The 20,675-nt window shown below is 47.3% G+C and overlaps 4 protein-coding genes across 4 annotated transcripts; 3 read left to right on the forward strand and 1 right to left on the reverse strand.

Moving 5' to 3' along the window:
* Nucleotides 1-2,637: 2,637 nt before the first annotated feature.
* Nucleotides 2,638-3,199, reverse strand: F5891DRAFT_990296 (uncharacterized protein; the record flags this gene model as incomplete). Its single annotated transcript, XM_041378084.1, has 3 exons — nucleotides 2,638-2,681; nucleotides 2,728-2,980; nucleotides 3,035-3,199. The coding sequence occupies 3 exons, from the start codon at nucleotides 3,197-3,199 to the stop codon at nucleotides 2,638-2,640; spliced, it is 462 nt and encodes a 153-aa protein (XP_041216258.1).
* An 84-nt stretch (nucleotides 3,200-3,283) lies between these two features.
* Nucleotides 3,284-6,456, forward strand: F5891DRAFT_971192 (uncharacterized protein; the record flags this gene model as incomplete). Its single annotated transcript, XM_041376350.1, has 5 exons — nucleotides 3,284-3,784; nucleotides 3,839-4,129; nucleotides 4,182-4,493; nucleotides 4,641-6,039; nucleotides 6,092-6,456. The coding sequence occupies 5 exons, from the start codon at nucleotides 3,284-3,286 to the stop codon at nucleotides 6,454-6,456; spliced, it is 2,868 nt and encodes a 955-aa protein (XP_041216259.1).
* A 181-nt stretch (nucleotides 6,457-6,637) lies between these two features.
* Nucleotides 6,638-9,387, forward strand: F5891DRAFT_1202765 (uncharacterized protein; the record flags this gene model as incomplete). The annotated part of the gene is made up of 3 exons (XM_041368942.1): nucleotides 6,638-8,417; nucleotides 8,475-8,635; nucleotides 8,686-9,387. 3 exons carry the CDS (start codon nucleotides 6,638-6,640, stop codon nucleotides 9,385-9,387), a joined length of 2,643 nt encoding a protein of 880 aa, XP_041216260.1.
* A 588-nt stretch (nucleotides 9,388-9,975) lies between these two features.
* F5891DRAFT_1202766 (uncharacterized protein) lies at nucleotides 9,976-12,740 on the forward strand (the record flags this gene model as incomplete). Its single annotated transcript, XM_041368943.1, has 10 exons — nucleotides 9,976-10,341; nucleotides 10,387-11,104; nucleotides 11,153-11,277; nucleotides 11,331-11,348; nucleotides 11,401-11,454; nucleotides 11,500-11,854; nucleotides 11,912-11,949; nucleotides 12,003-12,188; nucleotides 12,438-12,619; nucleotides 12,671-12,740. The coding sequence occupies 10 exons, from the start codon at nucleotides 9,976-9,978 to the stop codon at nucleotides 12,738-12,740; spliced, it is 2,112 nt and encodes a 703-aa protein (XP_041216261.1).
* Nucleotides 12,741-20,675: the final 7,935 nt, after the last annotated feature.

Below are 20,675 nucleotides of genomic sequence, written 5' to 3' on the forward strand. Positions count from 1 at the left end.
ACTAATTGCAATGTGATGTAAATCAACGTTGCAACAACTGCTCGAAATCACCCTGCACCAGCAGCATTAATCATGGTCGTAAGTGAAATATATTTAATTTGCGTGTCTATAACGCGCTGGCCTCCCTGTCTCTGCCTCCCATCATTATGGCAGATTCTTCCGAACTGACAGAAGAAAATTCGCATCCTTCCAGCCTTCTTACATCTAACACACTCTCGGGTCACCAGAGCTTTGACTCGATAATATCTGATGCAAAGTCCACTGCTGATACTACAGCCGATTTCTACTACCACGGTCTGACGACTCGCAGATATGCCCTTGTCGGAGTGGCATGTTCAATTATCTTTGGCTGCTTATTCATCATTGCAGGTGTTATCACTTTCGCCAATCACGGCGCCCTAGGAGTAACCAGGGTGTTCAACCTGGTCAATGTTGATAAAGGTGCATTGCAGGGGATATTGACCCTGATACTTGACTTAATCGTCATGTTATGTACCGAGTCCACAGGCTTCGTACATGGCGTCTCATTGCGCGCTGCACTAGCCTCAGAGTCTCGGCTTCGTTTCAACACCAATCTGCGCCTTCTCACCGCAGCTCGTGGATGGTATAACCCAAACGGAGCCCTGCTTAACGGCATTTCGGCTGTCCTCCTCATCACATCCTACAGCTCCGCCTCAGTCGTCGTGTGTCTGGACCAAAATAACTCGGAGACATTCCAAACAGTCGATGAGGGTATTGCCATCGCAGGGATACCTCTCCTCATTTTGGGTGTCGCACTCCTCCTCCAGGTGATTATCGCATTGTCAGGGATGTGGGCGGTCAAGATTTTGACGTGGAGCTCCTCACCCTTCGACTTGACCGCCGCACTAGTCCACCACGCACAATTGACCCCTACTACTTTCCGGTGCATGCGTCCTGTGTCTGACATAGACACGTATGGAGGCCCAGCGAAGCCACCAGAGACACAGCCCTCCGCGTGGCATGCTCACTCTAGCATCCGGAAAGTTGTCATTTTTCTTTGGGTCATCGTTGCAGCGTGCGCTGGATGGGCCGTACTCGTCATGTATGTCTGGGACCGCTTCCCTCCCAGCTCTCTATTTGCATTCAGCACTTATCCACTGACCCTACAAACGTGGTCGTTCTTCCGGAGCGCGCAGTCCAATGCCATCGTGTATTTGATGCCAGGCTCCTATCTTGAGGTGGGGATTCTACTCTATATCAACATCGTATTTCTCCAGGGACCGTTGACGCTTGGGCTACATTGCTCGGAGCTCATCGCGAATGTCATCCGAGATGAAAGACAGTGGAGATGCGCTACCAGAAGCAAAGGACTCAGAGTGGCAATGAACCCACTGGAGTCGATTTTTAATCACCCGATCTGTCTCATACTTTTCATCGCGAAGCCCTTCCTGCGTGAGTCATTCACCCCTAGTATTTTTTGTTAGTGTCATTGAACACTATCCTCGACAATCACAGACTGGATGTTTGGACTTTCATTCGGCATATATATCTCCGCCGCTCACGAGACCCTAGACTTCATTCCGATAGCCATGTACACTGCCCAAGTACGCAATCCCTGCCCATTTAAAATCGTTACAACATTCTCACACATATTTGCAGATCTGGAACTTATGCATTGCACTTTTTATATTTGCCTGTTTCTTTACTTTCGTCGCACTACGCCGACCGTCCGGTCCCCAGCCGGCTGCATACGGCCACCTCCAGACGCTCGCCGACCTTGTGGACGAGTGGTCGCCTGTGATGTGGTGGGGACACAAGGAGGATGGAATTCCGTACTGTCATGCTGGTAGGGTACTTGTATACTCACGATGATGATGCATTGACACTTTTGAAAAGGGACAAGCGATCACCCACTGCCGGATGTGAAGATGAACTGCATCTATGCTGGTTCTGGTGCTGAGCCTCTGGTGCCCCTCTCGTGAGAGGCACTTTCTTTGCTTTCCAAGGGAATTTTTTGTGGTGATCGATAGGAGCGGGGTGACGTTTTGACTGGAACGTACCAAAAACGGACAGACGGAATCTTTATATCAGAACTGAGATGCGAATACATCTGTAAACTACAAATTTCCCCACAGACATCGACATTTTTGACAGTTTCCCACAGTAACCCACAGAGGGACAGCGCTCACAGCACATTTCTCCGGGGCATCAAATTTTTTCGACAGTAACCTACAGTAACCCACAGCAGGACAGCACTCACAGCACATTTCTCCCGGGCATTGAATTTTTTTCAACAGTAACCCACAGAGAGACAGAGCTCACAGGATGTACAGCCTCACAGTGTTTGTCAATAAAATAGCTACCTCGAGCGCTAGTAGTAGTAGTACCTGAAAGTACTTAGTAAAATTAAAATTTAACAAGCGGACCGGTCGCCTTAGGATGTTGCAGCTGTTTTACAATCAATTACAATAACAGTCTGTATACTACGCTCGCCGTTGTCTTCTCCTCACCTACATGAATTGGTTCCGCGGGATCAAACATTTCGTACTAGAAGTCACACAATTCAAGCGTCGAGATGGAACAAAATTTTATGTCCATATTTACTATACTACTAGCCTAGTACCAGTACTGCTAAATACAAACTATTTGACACAATTTGAAAGAAGGGACGAGGCATCAGTCCAACTGGATCGTTAGCTGATGGCAGGATGCGAATGAGTCTATGACGAGGTTAGTTGGTAGTGTATACATAATAAGAGTACTTACCAAGAGAACCGTGTGCTGGCTGATGTGAAAGACCGTGTTTTTTGAATGTGACACGCATATGGCCTAGTCCTACATCGGCCTTGTCAAGCTTCCGCTTGGAAATGACAGACTTGTATCTTGAAAGACTGGTCATGACCTCTTGCTCTCGCACGATGCAATCAGCAAGTTTTTTCTCCGCATTAACTATATCGCGTCGGGCCCTTGCGAGATCCATGATCAGGTTGGCTTCACAGTCGTCAACGTCATTGATGGTCTGTACACACGTTAACGAGCAGTGCCTAGTAAGAGTCAGATATCAGTCACTTACCATTGACCCAATAGCATTGACCACGTCGTACAAGTCAGCGATTCCGCTACTGGGAGGCTCACTAGAAGTTCGGCTCGCTTGCCACTTATTGGAGTTTTGCGGGCGCATATTTGACAATGATGGTATGTCACTAGAAATATTTAGGTGGATTGGTACGTTGGACATGGGTGTTTTGAGAATATGGCTTATTGATTCCGCAAGGGATTACTTACAGCTTTCTCGGAATCTCACGCGTCGATTGTACTACATATGACATTCCAGTGTCCTTCGTGCGGGAAAGGTGGTTTCAAGGATGATGTAGCCGTTGCTCGGCACATGAGCCAACCTCGCTCTGGCTGCAGTACATGGCTGCAGGATTTGATATGCTCGCGCTCTGAGTCTGATATGGACGATGAACCTGTGAGTACTAATACTATGGACGACGGACCACATACTATTCCCGACATCGAGACTGGTGGTTTTGGAGATTGGGATGAGATGTTTGGAGGGAGTAGTAGTGAGCGCCAGGCTTATGAAGAGAGGACACCAACTCATAACTCAGAAGTCATCGACTCGTATCCTGACTGCGCTCGATCATACGGCAGGGGCTACACGTTCCTCGACGTATTCAATTCAGACGAGAACAGCAGGCACCGTGCAACGAACCCGTATTATCCATTCAGTGGCCAGAAAGACTGGGAAGTTGGGTCATGGCTACTTCGCTCTGGATTAAGCATGGGGAAGATAGACAGTTTTCTTTCGCTCGACATGGTGAGTAATAAATTCTTTTTGATAACATACAATTTTTGAAGGTGTCTTCTTTAGATAAAGACCCTTCCGTTGTCGTTCCATTCGGCCAAGGAGCTGTGTGGCAGAGCGGAAATGTTGCCTAGTGGCCCGCGCTGGATGTCTCAAGTAGTACCTACAGCACATCCCACGAAATCGCCCGTTGTCTTGTATTGGCGTGATCCCTTAGATTGTATTTCGGGCCTTCTCAACCACCCTGCCTTTCACGATCATCTAGACTTTACGCCTCGCAGGGTGTATAGCACTGCGCAGCGGCTGTGCCGTGTATATTCAGAGTGGATGACTAGTGATGATGCGTGGAATATGCAGGTACGTATAGTTTCATCTGTGCGAGTCGTCGTACTTATCGATTTTCAGACAGTCGGCCCTACCAAGAGGTGCAACACTCCTGGGGACCATCTTATCGTCTGACAAGACGAATATATCAACCATGACGGGTGACAGAGTTGCACACCCCCTTCTGATTAGTCTTGCCAACATAGGCATGTCCACGCGACTCAAGTCGTCTTCGAATGCCTTTGTGCTTACTGCTCTACTTCCCATCCCAAAATTCATCTACAAGAAAAAACGCATGCGAGGCGTACTTGAGGATCGCCTCATTCACGAATGCTTAGATATTGTTCTCCGTACACTCAAGCTGGCTGCTCGCGAAGGAGTCATGCTATCGGACCCTGTTGGACACAGTCGCTACTGTTTTACACCACTTGCGAGCTACATTGTCGATACCCCGGAGGCCATGATGCTGGCTGCTGTTGGCGGGAAAACCTCCCCAGTCACTACGGCCATGTACAAACAGTTTGGAGACCCTTTCCGTCATGAGCCTCGCACACGAGCAACTACACTCTCCCAGCTGGACATTGCGCGGAGTAAAGCTGATCCCAACGACATCGAGATATTTTTTCGCGAAGCACAGAAGTTTCGTTTGAATGGCGTGAACGCACCATTCTGGATGGATTGGGTCCTCAGTGATCCATCACATTTTCTCACTCCCGAATTTCTTCACCTCATTCATCGCGAGTTCTACGACCACGATGCAAAGTGGCTTATTTGCGCAGTAGGTGATACAGAGATTGACTTTCGGTTCTCTGTGTTGCAGGCTGTCACTGGGTTCCGTCATTTTCATGGCGGGATTTCAAAACTCAAACAGGTTACAGGACGTACTCAACGCGACATTCAACGCTCGATCGTTGCAGTCAGTGCGGATGCAATTCCTAGCGCAGTGATGACTGCTGTACGAGCTCTGATGGACTTTCGATATCTCGTACAGTCACCCGTAATTGACGACATCCTACTCGCCCGAATTTCCACTGCACTTGATCATTTTCACGCTAACAAAGATGCTATTATAGAGGGTGGATTTCGTCGTGGTCAGCGTGGCGGCGTTATCGAGAACTGGTACATACCGAAGCTTGAGCTTATGCAGTCCATAGTTCCAAGCATAAGGAACACTGGAGTTCCTCTGCAATGGACAGCCGATACCACGGAGCATGCACACATAACGGAAATCAAAAGTCCTGCTCGCTCGAGCAATAATAATAATTACGATCCCCAGATATGTCGCCATCTTGACCATGCTGATAAATGCCGCCGCTTTGACCTCGCTATGAGTCTGCTCGACAATGTCCCAGACTCAGGGCAGCAGGATCCAGATGACGATGAGAAGGATGAGAATGTTGATTTCGACGTGGACGACGATCGCGATATCCCAGCAGACCTTCTTACGACAATGAAACACCCTGGACATTCGCGTCCAATCACAAATTACTTCGGAATTGCCAAGGTCCTCCAGCACAGGGAAGTGGGGACAGTCCCTGTGCCAGTGCGCTCGTTCGTTGTCGAACGCACAGCGTTTCACCTCACCTACGATCCTTCTATCAGAAACATATCTGTTGACGATGCTGCCATCAAGTTTGGTCTTCCTGACTTACGACCAGCTATTGCCGACTTTCTTCGTCGTGAGGCTACTCATGGGAGGGATCACATACATACTATTGGGGGGGCTAGAAGAGCTGGACCTACTGCTTCACTTCCCTTCGACAAACTTCAAGTCTGGTTTAAACTTCGGGTGCAGGACACCGATTTCCACGATGCTAGCATCATACGGCCTGCGCAGACCCTCAATTGTGCACCTCCTTCTGATCCCTGGACATGTGGCCGGTATGACACAGTCATCATTAACAATGAGGCGAGGTACTTATGGCCAGAAGATGGTCTTCGTGGTACGTTATGATCTTATGTCACGCTGAATCTCTACTTATTGTCAAGTCGCAGGTCATACGATTGGCCAAATCAGGCTTATCATGCGTGCTGTTGGAAAAAGTGGCACGAATTGGTCATGGAAGGACCACTTTCTGGTTTACGTGCATCGCTTTGACATTGTTCCTCAAAGCTCCGGTGCTGATGATCGTGAGCCAAGTACGCAGCTCCACTTGCTCAAACGAGCGAAGCGTTCGAATGGCACTTGGGTGGGCGATGTCATACCTGTGACACAGCTCAGAGCACCTGTTAACCTTGTCCCTCGCTTCGGTGCAAGTGCGGACAACCGTCTCACCCCATATAATAGCATGGAACATGCTTCTCAGTTCTGGCTCAACAGGTATTGGGATAAGAATGTATATTTTCCCCTTTCCATGTAGCTTTTGGTGTAGCTTCCGTGCGACGTTCGTGATGGTTGAGTGGTCTTATCTAGCCTATGCCAGAAGTTATTCTAGTCTGTTTTATTCTTAGATCACCGAACTGAGTACTGAGTTTTGATGGGCGCTATTATGTGGCAATAAGCTCTCGTTCTTTGTGCCATTATTGTCCGTGTACGAAAAAATGGCGTTCTTTTTCAGGACCGTTGACAACGGAATCAAATTGTCATCGTTGTTGTCTATCCCCGATGTCACCGACGTCCATACTATGAACAAGATCACCTCTGATGAGCTCAATCGTCTGGTCACTCACGAGGGTTCACCAAAGGCCTCGCAACCGCTGGGACACCTGCTCTCCAAAATATTTCAGTCTTTCACGGTTCCTCTTCCCGATGTATTCAGCCTTAAAATCCCATTCGGAAAAATCCTTTATCGCAACCAACGCATCAACGAGAAATTCAGCGGGACATCGCCCGATACTCTTGTGCCACTGTACGATACTGAAGCGAAGGCTTGGAACTGGGCCCTTCCAGTTGACCCTCCTAAAAATGCCAGTAGTAGTCGTTCGGGCGCAGACTCAGAGGGCGAGTCAGAGGGCGAGTCAGAGGGCGAGTCAGAGGGTGATGATATGCAGAAAGCAACTCACGAAGAAATCTTTGCTGCGTTTCTCAATGCTCTGGCTGGCTGCTTGGCAGCGTCGCAGCCCAAACTAGTAGAAATGCGCTTTGCAACCAGCACATGGAGCGCAGCCAGTGCACAGAAGGCATTACCTGGCAGCGACATCAAGCGCAAGCCAGATCTCGTTCTATCTGACGATATATCGGCAAAGTGGGGGAACATCAGGGTATCAGCCGAACTCACTCACAGTCGATACCGGCCTGCGATGCGACTCGGGAAGGCTGCAGATACTCATGCCTATATTATGATGAGTGAACAGCCATGGAGGCGCTTTGCTCTCATATTATCATTCACAGATGAATATCGCCACCTTAGAGTCCTAATGTATGATCACTCTGGTGGCGCCGTGTCTCCTCGCTTCGATATTTACCAACAACTGGACATATTTTCACATATAATCGCTGCCATCAATTTCGGGAGTCTAGAGTGCGTCGGCTATGATCCGACAGTCTCATTCTCAAAGATTGTTTCACCACCCCGATTCAAAGATATCAACTGCTATCGTCCCATTAGAAACGCTCCTGCCCGACCAAGTACGACGGACTGTACTGTTGCCGTATCCACTTCCTCCCTTCCATTTCCCGAGGATCCTGATGGAGTGTCGTCCAGTGATGCCCTTGAATCAGTAGTCGCTAGTGACTCTAGTGACTCTGACTCGACGGAAGAAGGTCCGAGCGGTTCCGCTACACATTACTCGATGGACGAAGAGCATTTCCCACCCCCCTCCCTCCCAGTGCACCCCACTGCAACCCGTAGTGCTCCCCTTCTCAGCCTCGCATCCCAAATGCCCCAGGCTGAGATGACCGAGAGCATCTATTCTGTCACCCCTCTCCCTTCCCAATTCCCTTACTCTGCTCAATCACCTGAACCTTGCGGTAAAATCCATGTAGGGCAGAAGGTCTACACTATAAGAAGAATCATTTTTGCGAGCCGAGGTCTTGTTGGTCGCGGAACCGTTTGCTATTTGGCAACTGTAGACGATGAAGACTACATAATAAAAGACCATTGGGTTGTAGGCAAGGACGACAATGTAGTCTTGAACGAGATCAAGATGCTGGAATTGATGGATGGCCTCCCTGGCATTCCAAAGCTGGTGGATCATTGGGTCGTTGAACAGTCAGATGGTGATCCCGATGTTACCCGAAAATATCGGCAGAAAGAACGCCGGAGTACCAGGGGCACTAGTTGTACTCATGTACGTCTTGTCTTGAAGCCATGTGGTCGCCCCCTTCACATGTTCCAAACACTGAAGGAGTTTGTGCGGGCACTAAGGGATATCGTTAAGAGTAAGTTTTTAGTACTTTGGGGTACAGGTGTCTTGGACTGATACTCTTTGATGTTAGTTCAACAAGCTGCGGTGGAGGAACGTCAGATTTTGCATCGGGACTGTAGTCTCAACAACGCGATGATCCTAGACGAACCTGAAGGTAGTGAAGGGTTTCTTATTGACTGGGAGTTTGCCGTTCGGATTGCCTCGGATCATAAATATCCTATTGGCGGTACAGTAAGTACACCTTATTCATTAAATATTCAGTTCATTAATTGATTTGCCAGGGCACAGTCCCTTTCATGTCACGCGGACTTCTCAATCAATATGCGGTCCTGCAGCAGGAGGCGGACCTGGAATCGAAGAGGAAGAAGACGGCGAAGAAGAAAGAGACTCGGGGACGCAATTCAGTTGACAAACCAAAAACCCCGAAATCATCCTCTGATTCTCTGGCGCTACCTGTATCATACGTCATCCAAGGCTATGCGGATGACCTGGAGTCCCTTTTTTTCGTGTTCGCTTGGGTTTGCATCAAGTTTTGTGGTCCCAACGGTATGGTGCGGGAGCGCTTGCCCAATTCGTTGGTGGATCGTTGGACCAGCCTTGACCTGGGATCGTGCGCAGCCTTCAAGATCACCTTTTTCGCTTATCCAGGAGAGGAAAAGTGTCTCACAGACCAATTTCACCCGTACTTCAAGCAGCTGATCCCCCTCGCAGTAGAGTGGCGTAGAGTTCTGGTGGACAACATGATCCACCCCGTTACCTTCGACACCATTCTCGCTGTACTCAACTCTCATCTCGACAAACTCCCCGACGACGAGGAGCTCGTATCTGCTGTGGACATGCTCAGGAATGATGCTGCCATTCTCACGAAACATGTTAAGGGCAAACGGATTGCTTCAGACCCTCCCTCTGTAGTAGCACCCAAGCGGCAAAAGTCTCATCATAGTGATACCGAGTCTGACTCAGCATCGGGCAGTGACGCATGACCAGGAGGTGAAGCCTACTCATTACACATATTCAGCTATTTTTCTTCTTCACTGACTTAGTATGAATGACATGTTTAACTTTAGCAGTAGTATTTCTAGAATCTCGCTGGCTTGTACTATTAGTATGTTGCGTTTTTACTATAGTTCACTGACCGGTACCTATGATATTGTTGTTCTGACTATATCGTTCTTTTTCAAGCTTTTTTCAAGTGTTTATCTTTTTACAATCAAGATACTAGTAGTACGCCAGGATCTGATATAGTATCACTACTAGTAGGTTCTGGTACGATTCATGTTATGTGTAGCATTTTTGCTTACGTGATCGGCAATTTCTCTTATGAGTACCATTACCAACGACGAAGGTTTTTTCACGCTAGTCATGCGAATCGATTCGGAGTACGACGTGATAGTAACAATCCTCATGGTGGTATGTTTCTTTATTACTATCATTCTTATTAATGATAAACTTTTCTCTCGCTACCCATACGGCTATTAAGTATTAGTACACGGATGAGCCATGGTATAAAATCATCGTAAGTCTGGGATAATTTATCAGAGTCACTTCTTCCTCTGTTCTTCATTACAGTCATGCCTCCTCGTGCCATCGCCAGTCCTAAGAAGAAACGATCTGGCAAGCGCAAAGGATCCGATGCTTCAAAGGCCGGCTTGCCAAAGAAGTCTTGGGCTGCAGACATTGCTGAGGTACCCAGCACGGTACCCCTCGTGTCCCTTGGCCTGACTGGAGCAGAAGCGGAACAAAATGCTCCCCGGCGTTCTGGTCGCCCTAACGCGGGAACTGGAGGTAGGAATGCACAACTGGAGAAGATTGGATCAGTATTGCAATCCAAGCCTCGGACTCAAGAACGTAAGGGTACAATGTCCCTTGGTCTCAATGTTCCAGTCAATCCTCAAGCCCCAGAACCGCGTCATAGAGGTCGAAAGAATCATTCAAAGGTAGGCGTCCAATTAATTCTGTTACTCATATTGATTGTTTCGTAGGCAGTTCCTCCACCCTACAGCTCACTCGTTAGGGATGCTCCAGATGCCCCAGCCAAGGACATTATCGCCACAGGGCCCAGCTTTACATCCCAGCAACCTGGTGGAAGGTTTGGATTTGTTGCTCCAACAGAAATAGCTCATTCCGGTACTGCCCAGCCCAATATTCAGGCATTGCACAACCCGCATGTCACCATTGGGGCGAAGGATGCTGAGCAGCGCGCTCGGGACGCCATTGCCGAGCAACGAGCTCGAGATGCCATTGCCGAGCAACGAGCTCGAGATGCCATTGCCGAGCAACGAGCTCGAGACGCCATTGCCGAGCAACGAGCTCGAGACGCCATTGCCGAGCAACGAGCTCGGGACGCTATCGCTGAGAAGCGAACTCGGGATGCAATTGCTGAGCGACATACCCAGAACGCTGTCTCTGAATATCCAGTGGTTTTGCCAAGGTCCGTCTTTCGGGAGGAGAATTTAGATCCAGCCCTACGTCAGCATGATGACACTGTTAGGGCTCAGCGTCGTCTGATGTCGTTTGAATCTGATGACAGTGACTCTAAAGACTGTAGCAGTGATGACAGCGATGATAGCAATGATAAAGATGCTGATGAAGAGGACAGCGGAGAGGATGACGAGGAGGAGGGGGGAAATGATGATACGGTCAAGAGCTCACAGCAGTTTGGTTGGGGGGAGGCTGGCCGACGCCAGAAAGAACACCCAGGTACACATTCTCGTCGTGTGATTTCGCTTCACTAATTCAATGTTATAGGGTTTGTGGAGGATGTACCACCTTCGCAATCTCCAGTCGCTCGCCCTCTCACACCTGAAATTCAGTTCCAGTACTCACGCGATGAAGATGATGTAGTTGCCCAGACGAGCCTTGATAAAACCTCGGTAAGTTTTCTGCTCAAGCCGGGAGTAACTCTCATTTTATATTGTTAATCCAGCGGAACGAAAGCTCTCAGGTATGGCCATATCGTTCAATTGTATCATGCTTACCATTGCCTTTCTTTCAAGGACCCTCCGGATATCTCACCAGGACCGCGGCGGCAAGCATCCCAACACATTGAGGTGAGATCAGGGAGACCATTTTAATTGACACTCACCATCGAGCAGACCATCACCTCGAAGCCTGACGATGTACTACAACGCCATCATAAGAAAAACGGAAAGCCCCGTCTTCCTGATCCTGAATCCCTCAAACTGCTGAATCAAGTGTCCGAGTGTGATGTTCAGCCATTGAAAAACAAAAAGTCTAGGTCATCGCGTGGTGGGCCAACACCCGATCAATTATCTTGGTACGGACCACGCTGGAAAAGTTTCTTGGAGGACGCCAAAGTAGAATGTCGCGCGCAACACGCCCTGGAGAACCCGTTTCCAACTTTGGTGAAGAATCTTCCAGGAACAATCACTGAAGTTCTCATTGCAGTATTGGTTGTGTGGGATACGAACGGTAAACAATTTGAAGCTGGTAGGCACTTGTTCGTTCTCATTCGTTCTCGAACTAATATGTCATATTCTGATGCAGGGGTTTGGCCAGAACACAAATTTAATATGACTCGGTTGGTGCGTGCATAACTGACTTTGTGCCAATATCTCGTTGACAGTCTGTATTAAAGCTGTACGACGATCTTTCGACTTGGCGATCTGACTTGAAGAAAACAGCCATAAGCATTGCACCAGTATCATATTCGCTTATTCCTCCGCTTTCTGTCCCCGTTCAGGAACGTGCTGCTTGGGTCGAGCACACTGCTGCTGAATTGATCAAGGAAGCATTCTTCTTACGCTTTGGGGTGGACGATCAGGTAAGTGATCTTGTGGTGATCGCAACTCTACTGATGGAAGATTTCTAGGGGAGAACATGAAACTTCGCTCATCCCGCCCTTCGTGAAGCCGTCATCACATTCTTTTACACAGGACCATATCGAATTGCACGAAGGATGCCGGAGACCTTTAGCACGGAATTGCCACTCTCATGTTTGGCTTTGGTTGCTGCGGCGGTAATTTCGTCTCCCTCGCCAATGTCATGTGTTAATTTTCTGTCTTGAAACTAGTTCAATTGTGTCTTCGACGGTCTTGTGAAAAACGGACATGGGAAGTCATACCCAAACTTTTCCACCAAGGACTACGGCCCCGTCTATTGTCGGATGCTCGAATTGCTCAAACATATCCTTGAGGATGCGTATCATGGGCCTAGGCTGTCAGCTCAACTGCGAGAATGGGCTGCAGCGGGATGGTGAGGATCTTTTCTCTCTGATAATTTTTTTACTGATTTTCATTTGTACAGGGCTGCAGCTATGAATCTCAAAGGAGTTGTTGATGCCAGACACGACCACCTGCAGATTCTTCTTGACTAAAAGCTTCGTATTCCCGCTCCCCAGTTTATATCAAGCATTTATTGTGTTTGGCGCACGTATCATTGTATTTACTGTTTGTCGTGGTCATGTGATTCAATATATTGGTTTTGTTTTTTTGTTTTAAAATTTTTGTGTTGTCCAGTGTGTGTAAGCAGTACAGCGAGCAAATGTCTGTACAGCTCCGGGTCTCTGAGTGCTCTGTGGGTGTCTGTACAGAGATGGACAGCGAAAAAAATTTGCAATTCAAGTAGATTTTCGTAATTACTGGGCGGTCTGTAGGTGTCTGTACAGAGATTCACAGCGCAAGGTGTCGCTGTGATGGACTGGCTAATTGGGACCAAGCTGTAGCGCTTGCATGCTGTACAGCACTGTACAGCGCTGCACAGTGCAAAGTGGTTTACTGATGTACGTCTCTACTCGAGACTTTATACTAGAAATTTCAGTATCATATGTATGTGACTTCTAATGTTTGTCTTGTCGAGTGGACTGTAAATTCGGCAAGTGCGACTTGTCCGTGACTATCTGTGACATTTATGTGAGTCACGAAAGTCACCATAGTAGACTGCCAAACTTTGACCAAACTCTAACATTGTCCTTTCCAGTCATTGACAGCTTCACTGACCGATAACATGCACCAGGATGCCCAGACGGTATTGGAAAACATCAACGGAAAGCTATTGCGAGGTTGAAAGCTGGCAGTTACTTTTGCTTATCAAGCTCCGCTCGAACCAGGTGGACAGGGGCCATCACTGAAAACCAAGATCTACGATAAACCCTTATATACACATTATAATCCCAACAATGTCTATAATCGTATAAAATATGGCAGTGCAGAAGCCATAGTCTTGTATAGAAATATATTGTTATCCCTTGCGACCAATATTTATCATGATTACCTGTGCCTGGCATTAGTTGAATGAATTTGGCTGTGTAAAAACTCAAACAGATTGATAAACACGCTAAATATTGCTGAAAACAAGATATATATGTGTAGAACGCTATCCCCTATGACCAATAATTATCAAAATGGTTTTCATTTGGCATTGGCTGCATGAATCATGTTGTGACAGTACTAAAACTGTACTGAAGTGATGACACATGTTCGAAAAAGTGTCTCTCATTTAGCATTTCTAGCACAGCGGCTCTCCTGTCCAATAAGTAAAAGAGATAGAAATTCTTGCCATCTGTACCATCATATGGACAATTGCTTCATTAGCATCATGGTATTGCGGGTTTTATACTTGATTGGCCAGGAAGTCACATTGGGTTGTATAGGATTATACAGAGACACTCGGTACAATACATGTAGTTTATCAATGCCTCGCCAATTCTCTACCCTAATCTCATCATCAACACCGTCTGCAGGAACAATAACATGGGTTGAACCACAACAGATATCGTTAGTGCCTTGAAGTCCAATGAAAGCAAGGTGTCGTGGCAACTTGACACTATTGTTTCCTTATGCAGGGATTTGCACTGCTCAAGTGGTTGACTGAGTTTGGCGGTGCCGGTGTACAATCAAGCTCGGCGGTGCCAGTATAGGATCGAGTTTGGCGGTATATAATTGAACTCGTGGTACCATAGGATGTAACAGGTCGAGTTCAGCCATAGAATCGAGTTTTTGGCCATGGAATCGCAGGGATCAAATCCAGATATGAGATCGAGTTCAGCCATATCATCGAAGACCAGTCATCCTTAGACAGAAACATAGACCACGGCATGACATATCCTGTTGCCAGACCCTGTAGTACAGTGCAACTTTCTGGATGGCATCCTGTCGAGAAACTTGCAGGAAGTCGCGTTAATGAGTGATTGAAGGCAGAGTAGGTGATAGTGGGGATTGAAAATAAAGTCTGAGTTGGATCCTTACTTATCAATGACTGGAAGATATGCTTGGCCGGTGGTGACTGAGGTCTGGACCCTTCCCAAGGGAGTTGTACCTCGTTCGTTTTGAGATCCGGTGGTCAAACTATTTCAGAATAGGAAAAGAGAAGGAGCAGGGTCGGAGCCGGGTAAGGTTGCGAGCTTCAGTTGCAGACAGCTAAAACCAACAGAGATCCGACTCGGATATCAACGGCAGTTTCGAGCATCGGTCGAGGATGAATGGCTAATGTTGACTATGAAGAAAGGCCAAAATGCAGAATGGGTTTCAAGTAGGATTAAGGGATCATCCAGACCACCATTCACTACTGCCCGATCCCAACAACCACCAGTGCTTAGCGCACATGCCCAGCGCATGTCAGCAAATGCTGACATGGCTTGAACATATGCGAACCACACCGGAAGGCGCCAGAATGAGAGGAATGGAGGAGGGCGAGAAGGAGATGAGGGAGAGGTAAGTTTATGTCTTGGGTGCCTATGGAAATGAGGTAGTTAGCAGCATAAAAATGCACAATACATATCACACGCACCTCTGCAGCTTAGAGAAAGGTACCCACAATCCCTCGGCCACATTCAACACCATCAATCTCCAGTAAAATGTCACAGCTCATTCCAAGCACCACATCCCTTCGAGCTTTTGACAGACCGGCAGTGCCTGTTCGAGAAATCGGCTCAATGTCAAGTAAGACATGTTAGGACCTCATAAGCGAAGAAGGATGGCACTGACCATGTCTTGAGATGAATTGTTGAATCAGAAAATACGACAATGACGAGCAAATGTAGCGAAGCCATGGAGGACGAGTGCGACTCACAGTGGTGTGTGTGAGTTTTGTGTGTCTAGAATTTTTGAATAGATCCAGCGCCATATACGTTGAGCATATGCCTACAGCATCGACGTCTTCCTATCATTCTGCACTGCTATATAGTATTAAGCAATTATTACACATGAATGCAAAAACTATACCACCGGCTTAGAATTCGACATACTGTTAGAATAATGTGTCGAACACGACAAACAAGCTCATGGATCAGGAAAATGATGCTTGATAAGTAGGCCAATACATGGGTATATAAGGACAACACAGATTTCGCCAACCTTATAAGGTAAATATTGTCATACCGGGTTATCCAGTTTTCAGTGATGTGGTGATGCGCGGCCGACTATCCTGAATATGATGAAAAAGTGGAATTCATACTCGGTCAAAAGGGTGAGTTTTATGTTTAGAAGGGTACCTATCAACTTACCTTTGAATTCTCAGTACCGATATTAACACGATTACAATGAAGGCAAAGTTACGCCAGATGGAATCAATTCATTTAATTCATTACCACCAAAACCACCGACATTGGTTGCGTCATTAAGTTCGATCTCAAGGCAGTGTCGTGGTTTGGAGGTTCTCTCTTTTCAAAAATCCCGCAGGCCCAATCGGTCGGCATTCTACCACCCATGCGGAACCTCCTACCCACCTAGGGCTTTCTGCGGATGCCGATACCACACCTTCAGCATCACTGTCCATACTCAACACTCAACCACAAGTCGTTAAGCCATCCATGTTTTGTAAATGCATATTACCTGATGTGAAGATCATCAAAGAACGTAGCAAACGAAGGTAATGCTCGGTATCACACCTCCATTATACTGACAACGATCTTCGCCAGACCTGTACGATTAACACCTGCCAGAGATCGTTCCAATGGTATAAAGCCTTCTTCGCCAGATTCGTTATACGTCTTAGCGCACTTCCAAGTTGTCCTGATGTAGTCCCGTATGAAATATACTATCAGCATGATCTGAGAGTTCTCATGGGTCACTTTATACCATCAGGCAATTGACCTGAGAATGACATATGGTACGTATCAGGTAGACTTTAAAAGCATAAGACACGTTTCCTGATGCCAGACGACGAGCCTCATGCCGTTAGTCAACCTGTAAGGGTGAGGGAATGACAGTGTATGTTTTTTGACCTTAAGCTTGATTGGTTATTCACAAGCGGCTCCCATTCTGAGCCCGGTACGACTGTGCGACTCTGGTCAATCTGATAGAAGGATGGTTGCTCAAGCGGGAAGCGAGAACTATGATGTGCATCATGATAACACCAGGGCTAACAACCATCATGATGACGACAGGCACTATGAGGGTCCAGGAGGTCTCTAGGCTAGTATCGCAGCTCAGACAGCTGAGGATGATGAAACACAATTAACGTTCATATGCGGTACAAACATCACACACCATCGAGACATGCAACGTCGGACAAGACACCCCTTCAACTAGCCCTCCCATTAAACAAATCAAGAAAAATAAGAAATAAAGGAAACAATCTGCGCCCAAGATATGTTCCTACGACAGAACTGTATCCAATAAAAGGTTCATGAGACCAAGGAAGAAGAACGATGAGGTACATGCCACGATAAGACCACCGATACAGGCAACCCTACGTTGTGCAGCTTGGGCTGCAGTTTCGATGATCACATTGTATGCAGCCTCTCCCCTACTGACCATGCTAGAATTGCAGAAGCATGTATTGTAGAAGCTGGAATACATGAAAGCACACGCCAACACCAGCCATATGGAGTTTGCAACTACTAATGCTTTGCCTGCCCATCGCAGCCAGTGCGACAGCACCAAAGCAACGCGAGCAGACAGTACCCTTCGATGGGAATAACCTGCGGAGTAGTGCGCGAGGATACTAGACATCAGGAGCAGCATCCAAATTAAGGTCGATGTGACTCCAAAAAGGAGGTAACTCAGAGATCAACACCCCATGCACTGCCTGAAGTGAGCCAACTCAACCACTTATCACGTATGTCGGGAAAACGCACTGTAGTAGGGTGAACCATGCCATCATGAACGCTGCCCCGACCATTCCCCACTGTAATACAAGTGAAGCACATGAAGCAATGGCCATTCTTGTGAACACACCGGGTGCCCAATGGCTGCGATATACTACACCATGGGGCTCGGTGCAGCATGCGATGATATCCGTGGATGACCCACATCGATTGCTGGGGTGGATGGTATCAGAGGTGTCGGACTCAACCCAATCACTCCCCAAAGCAACAGGAATGTGGTTTTGGGCCTTCTCTGATGCCATCTCGAACATCAGGAAGACAGTGTCAGCTGTTGATGCCCATCACAACGAACATGAGTAATTACACACTGGAGGGGTAAGGAGCTCATCTGGATACATCACATCCTTCTCCCGAGCAGTTATTGTTAAAGCTCTTCGGGCTGATGCACTTGGTGTTCCCATATGAGCACCTGCTGGCCCTATGTGTGCATGCTGGTCTGCATGGCTATAAGCTGCTTGTAAGCGACGAAAATCACATTTGGGGGAGAGTTGCAACCATCCAATGACTATTGGGATCAACCACAGCCACAGTGAACCAGTGGCGTTGCCGTCGGAATGAGAACTTGTATAGATGTCCGCTGGTGAGTTGATTACATTCATGATATAGGCAACAATGACCCAGGCGACGGAGGTTGCAGACACAATTGACCATGTGTGTGTGTGTAGTCCACAAATTCAGAGAACCATTTCCACTAGCAGCCATTTTCAGGCAGTACGATAAGAGAGGGGAAACGATCTGGATGGAGTCTTAGTGGAACTTGCTGAAGGCTGCTCAAGATAGAGACTGTGAAATCTGAATTGGGATAGTCCACCGATTGATTAAATCGGCGGTTGATCCAGCGAGAATTGAGGAGGGTGATGAATAAAGAGTAACCAGTGAGCACTGGTGACCTGACGGTTAACACAGCAGACATGAGATTGTCGAGCCTGTACTGTGCCCCAAAGGGAAGCTGCAAGATCAGTGCAAGGTTTGGCAGCAACCATGTACTGAAATCTTGCGAAAATACAGGCCACTGAAAAGGTTCCCGTTCGGTCCCACAGACTGAGGTGCACAGCGAGTAGCTTATCGCTGTCGCATCAGAAACATTAGATACAGGATTTCCATTGCCATCGAGTAAACCAGCTAAATTTTGTGTAGCGTTCGCATTCGTCACGATGTCAATTAGACATTGAGTGAAGTTGAGTCCAGCTACCCTTTGGACAGCGTGCATCAGTAATAGGAGACCTAGCAAGGGGGGTGAATGAGAAATCAGACCACCAATAGTTCACTCATTGCACTTACATGCTTGAGTACCTGTCTGCAACTCGAAGCGCATCCAGTTCAGGTATGGAAGGTATGTGCTGTCAATGTAGGATTTTCTTGACGAAATTAATATCATTATATGTTTGAATGAAAATGCTCACCAGATAGTTTTTAGAAAGGTCACTGTTGTTTGACAGTGGGCCACCCGGGGTGCTTTATGAGTGATAAAGTCTCTGGATTCAGTGGCTTCCAAGTATGCTGCTGAATCTGCACAAATATTATTGTGTCCCCCCGAAATAAAAAGTGTGCCCCCCGAAATCGAATTTGTGTGACACCCCGAAAAAGGAAATTGTGTCGCCCCGAAAACTATTGTGTGTCGCCCCGAAAACTGCAACATGTGTCGCCCCAAAATTATATCATGTCGCCCCGAAAACAAAAGACTCATGCCAAAAAAAAAAGTATGAAAAATTCAGAAAAGTACTTTATTGAAGGCAAACTTGAGTGACAATTGTAGACTAGTATGTATACTACTACTGGATGACTGCCTGAATACGATCCATAATTTCACTCTTCTTCCTCTACAAGTCGAGTAACCATTGCCCTGACATCACCTTCAATTGCAATTGCCTCATTGAAGGCTTGCTTGATGTGCCTCGAAAAATTGATGGCAGTTCCTTGTCTGCAGACACCATCTCGAGCAAGGGTTGTACCATGCTGGAAACAGGGTTGCATACTCTGTGGCACCAGTTGTCAGCAGAATTAAAGTGTGGAGCTGCAAACGAGAGACAAAAATACCATGACTGTGTCAGTGGCACATTTCACCACTACCTTGAGGGAGACATCCACATAATTTCCACCAGAACTACGGCCACCATGAAGCTGGCATTGCTCTGGATCCATGATAGCATGAAGAGTAACCCAGTTCATCGCATAAGGGGCATAGAGTTGGTCTGTGTGAATGGGGCTAGATGCGACATCAAAAAGTGGCATTACTAATTAGATGCAATCCACTTACGACTCATAATTCTGTGACATATATGCCTCAGAGGGAGCCCGCTCAGCTGTCAAAAAGCAGAGAGGACCACCAGGTAAGTCTAGGGTATACCCAAAGTCTAGGTATCATATGTAAGTTACCAGTAATGAAGATTATACATATGTGAGACACTCACCTAAGTCATTGCCTTTGACTGTCATGGCAGGCAGGCCTGCCTCACCGATTGCCTTGATACATGATGTACTGACCTCAGCAGGGAGACTAGCTATGAGCAAGTTCCAGCTCAAAGCCAGAATTCCTAAAGCATGGGAGTCCTTCTGCTGCCTCATAGTCATGGACAGCTTCTTCTTATTGGTAAGGTTGTTCACCAGACCAAAGACACGTGCATGATGAGGACCAGCATTCCAGCCGAACTGAACCAGCTCCCCCCCATGGGTAGGCTATCCAGCCCATCAGAAATATATCAAACTGAAAGGAGGAAAAACTCACCCTGGTCCCCTTGTGGTCATTGACAGCCTCGTCGATGATACTATTGACATAAGTCAACAGGTCAGGATGCTGGCCACACTTGCTGCGGAGTACAGCGAGTGTAACAGATCCTATACACCCAATTAACCACATGCAGGAGACAGAAAGACTATTCATACCCTTGGAATCGACAAAAATGATGCTTTCATCTGGTTCAATCACATACCACGAATCATCCACAGGAACAGAAAGGGCAGTATCCCCACTACCAACCAGATCCTCATTGCCACGGTCCACTAAAAGTGTACCCCGTTTATAGCTGGTTTTAGCAGAACGGTCACAAGTGACCATCCTGACTGTACCAGTGTCTGCAAGGGACTTGGCCGATAGTGGGGTGGCATAAAGGCCCAGGACCCTTGCCTATGAAGTACAGTTTTAGACTAAGCCAGTGATAAGCAGGAAGAAAACTCACAATAGTCCTTTTCTCAGAGCGAGCTGCA

The sequence above is a fragment of the Suillus fuscotomentosus genome (assembly GCF_016647785.1).
Source record: "Suillus fuscotomentosus strain FC203 chromosome Unknown F5891scaffold_424, whole genome shotgun sequence".
In the NCBI taxonomy this organism is placed as follows: Eukaryota; Fungi; Basidiomycota; class Agaricomycetes; order Boletales; family Suillaceae; genus Suillus; species Suillus fuscotomentosus.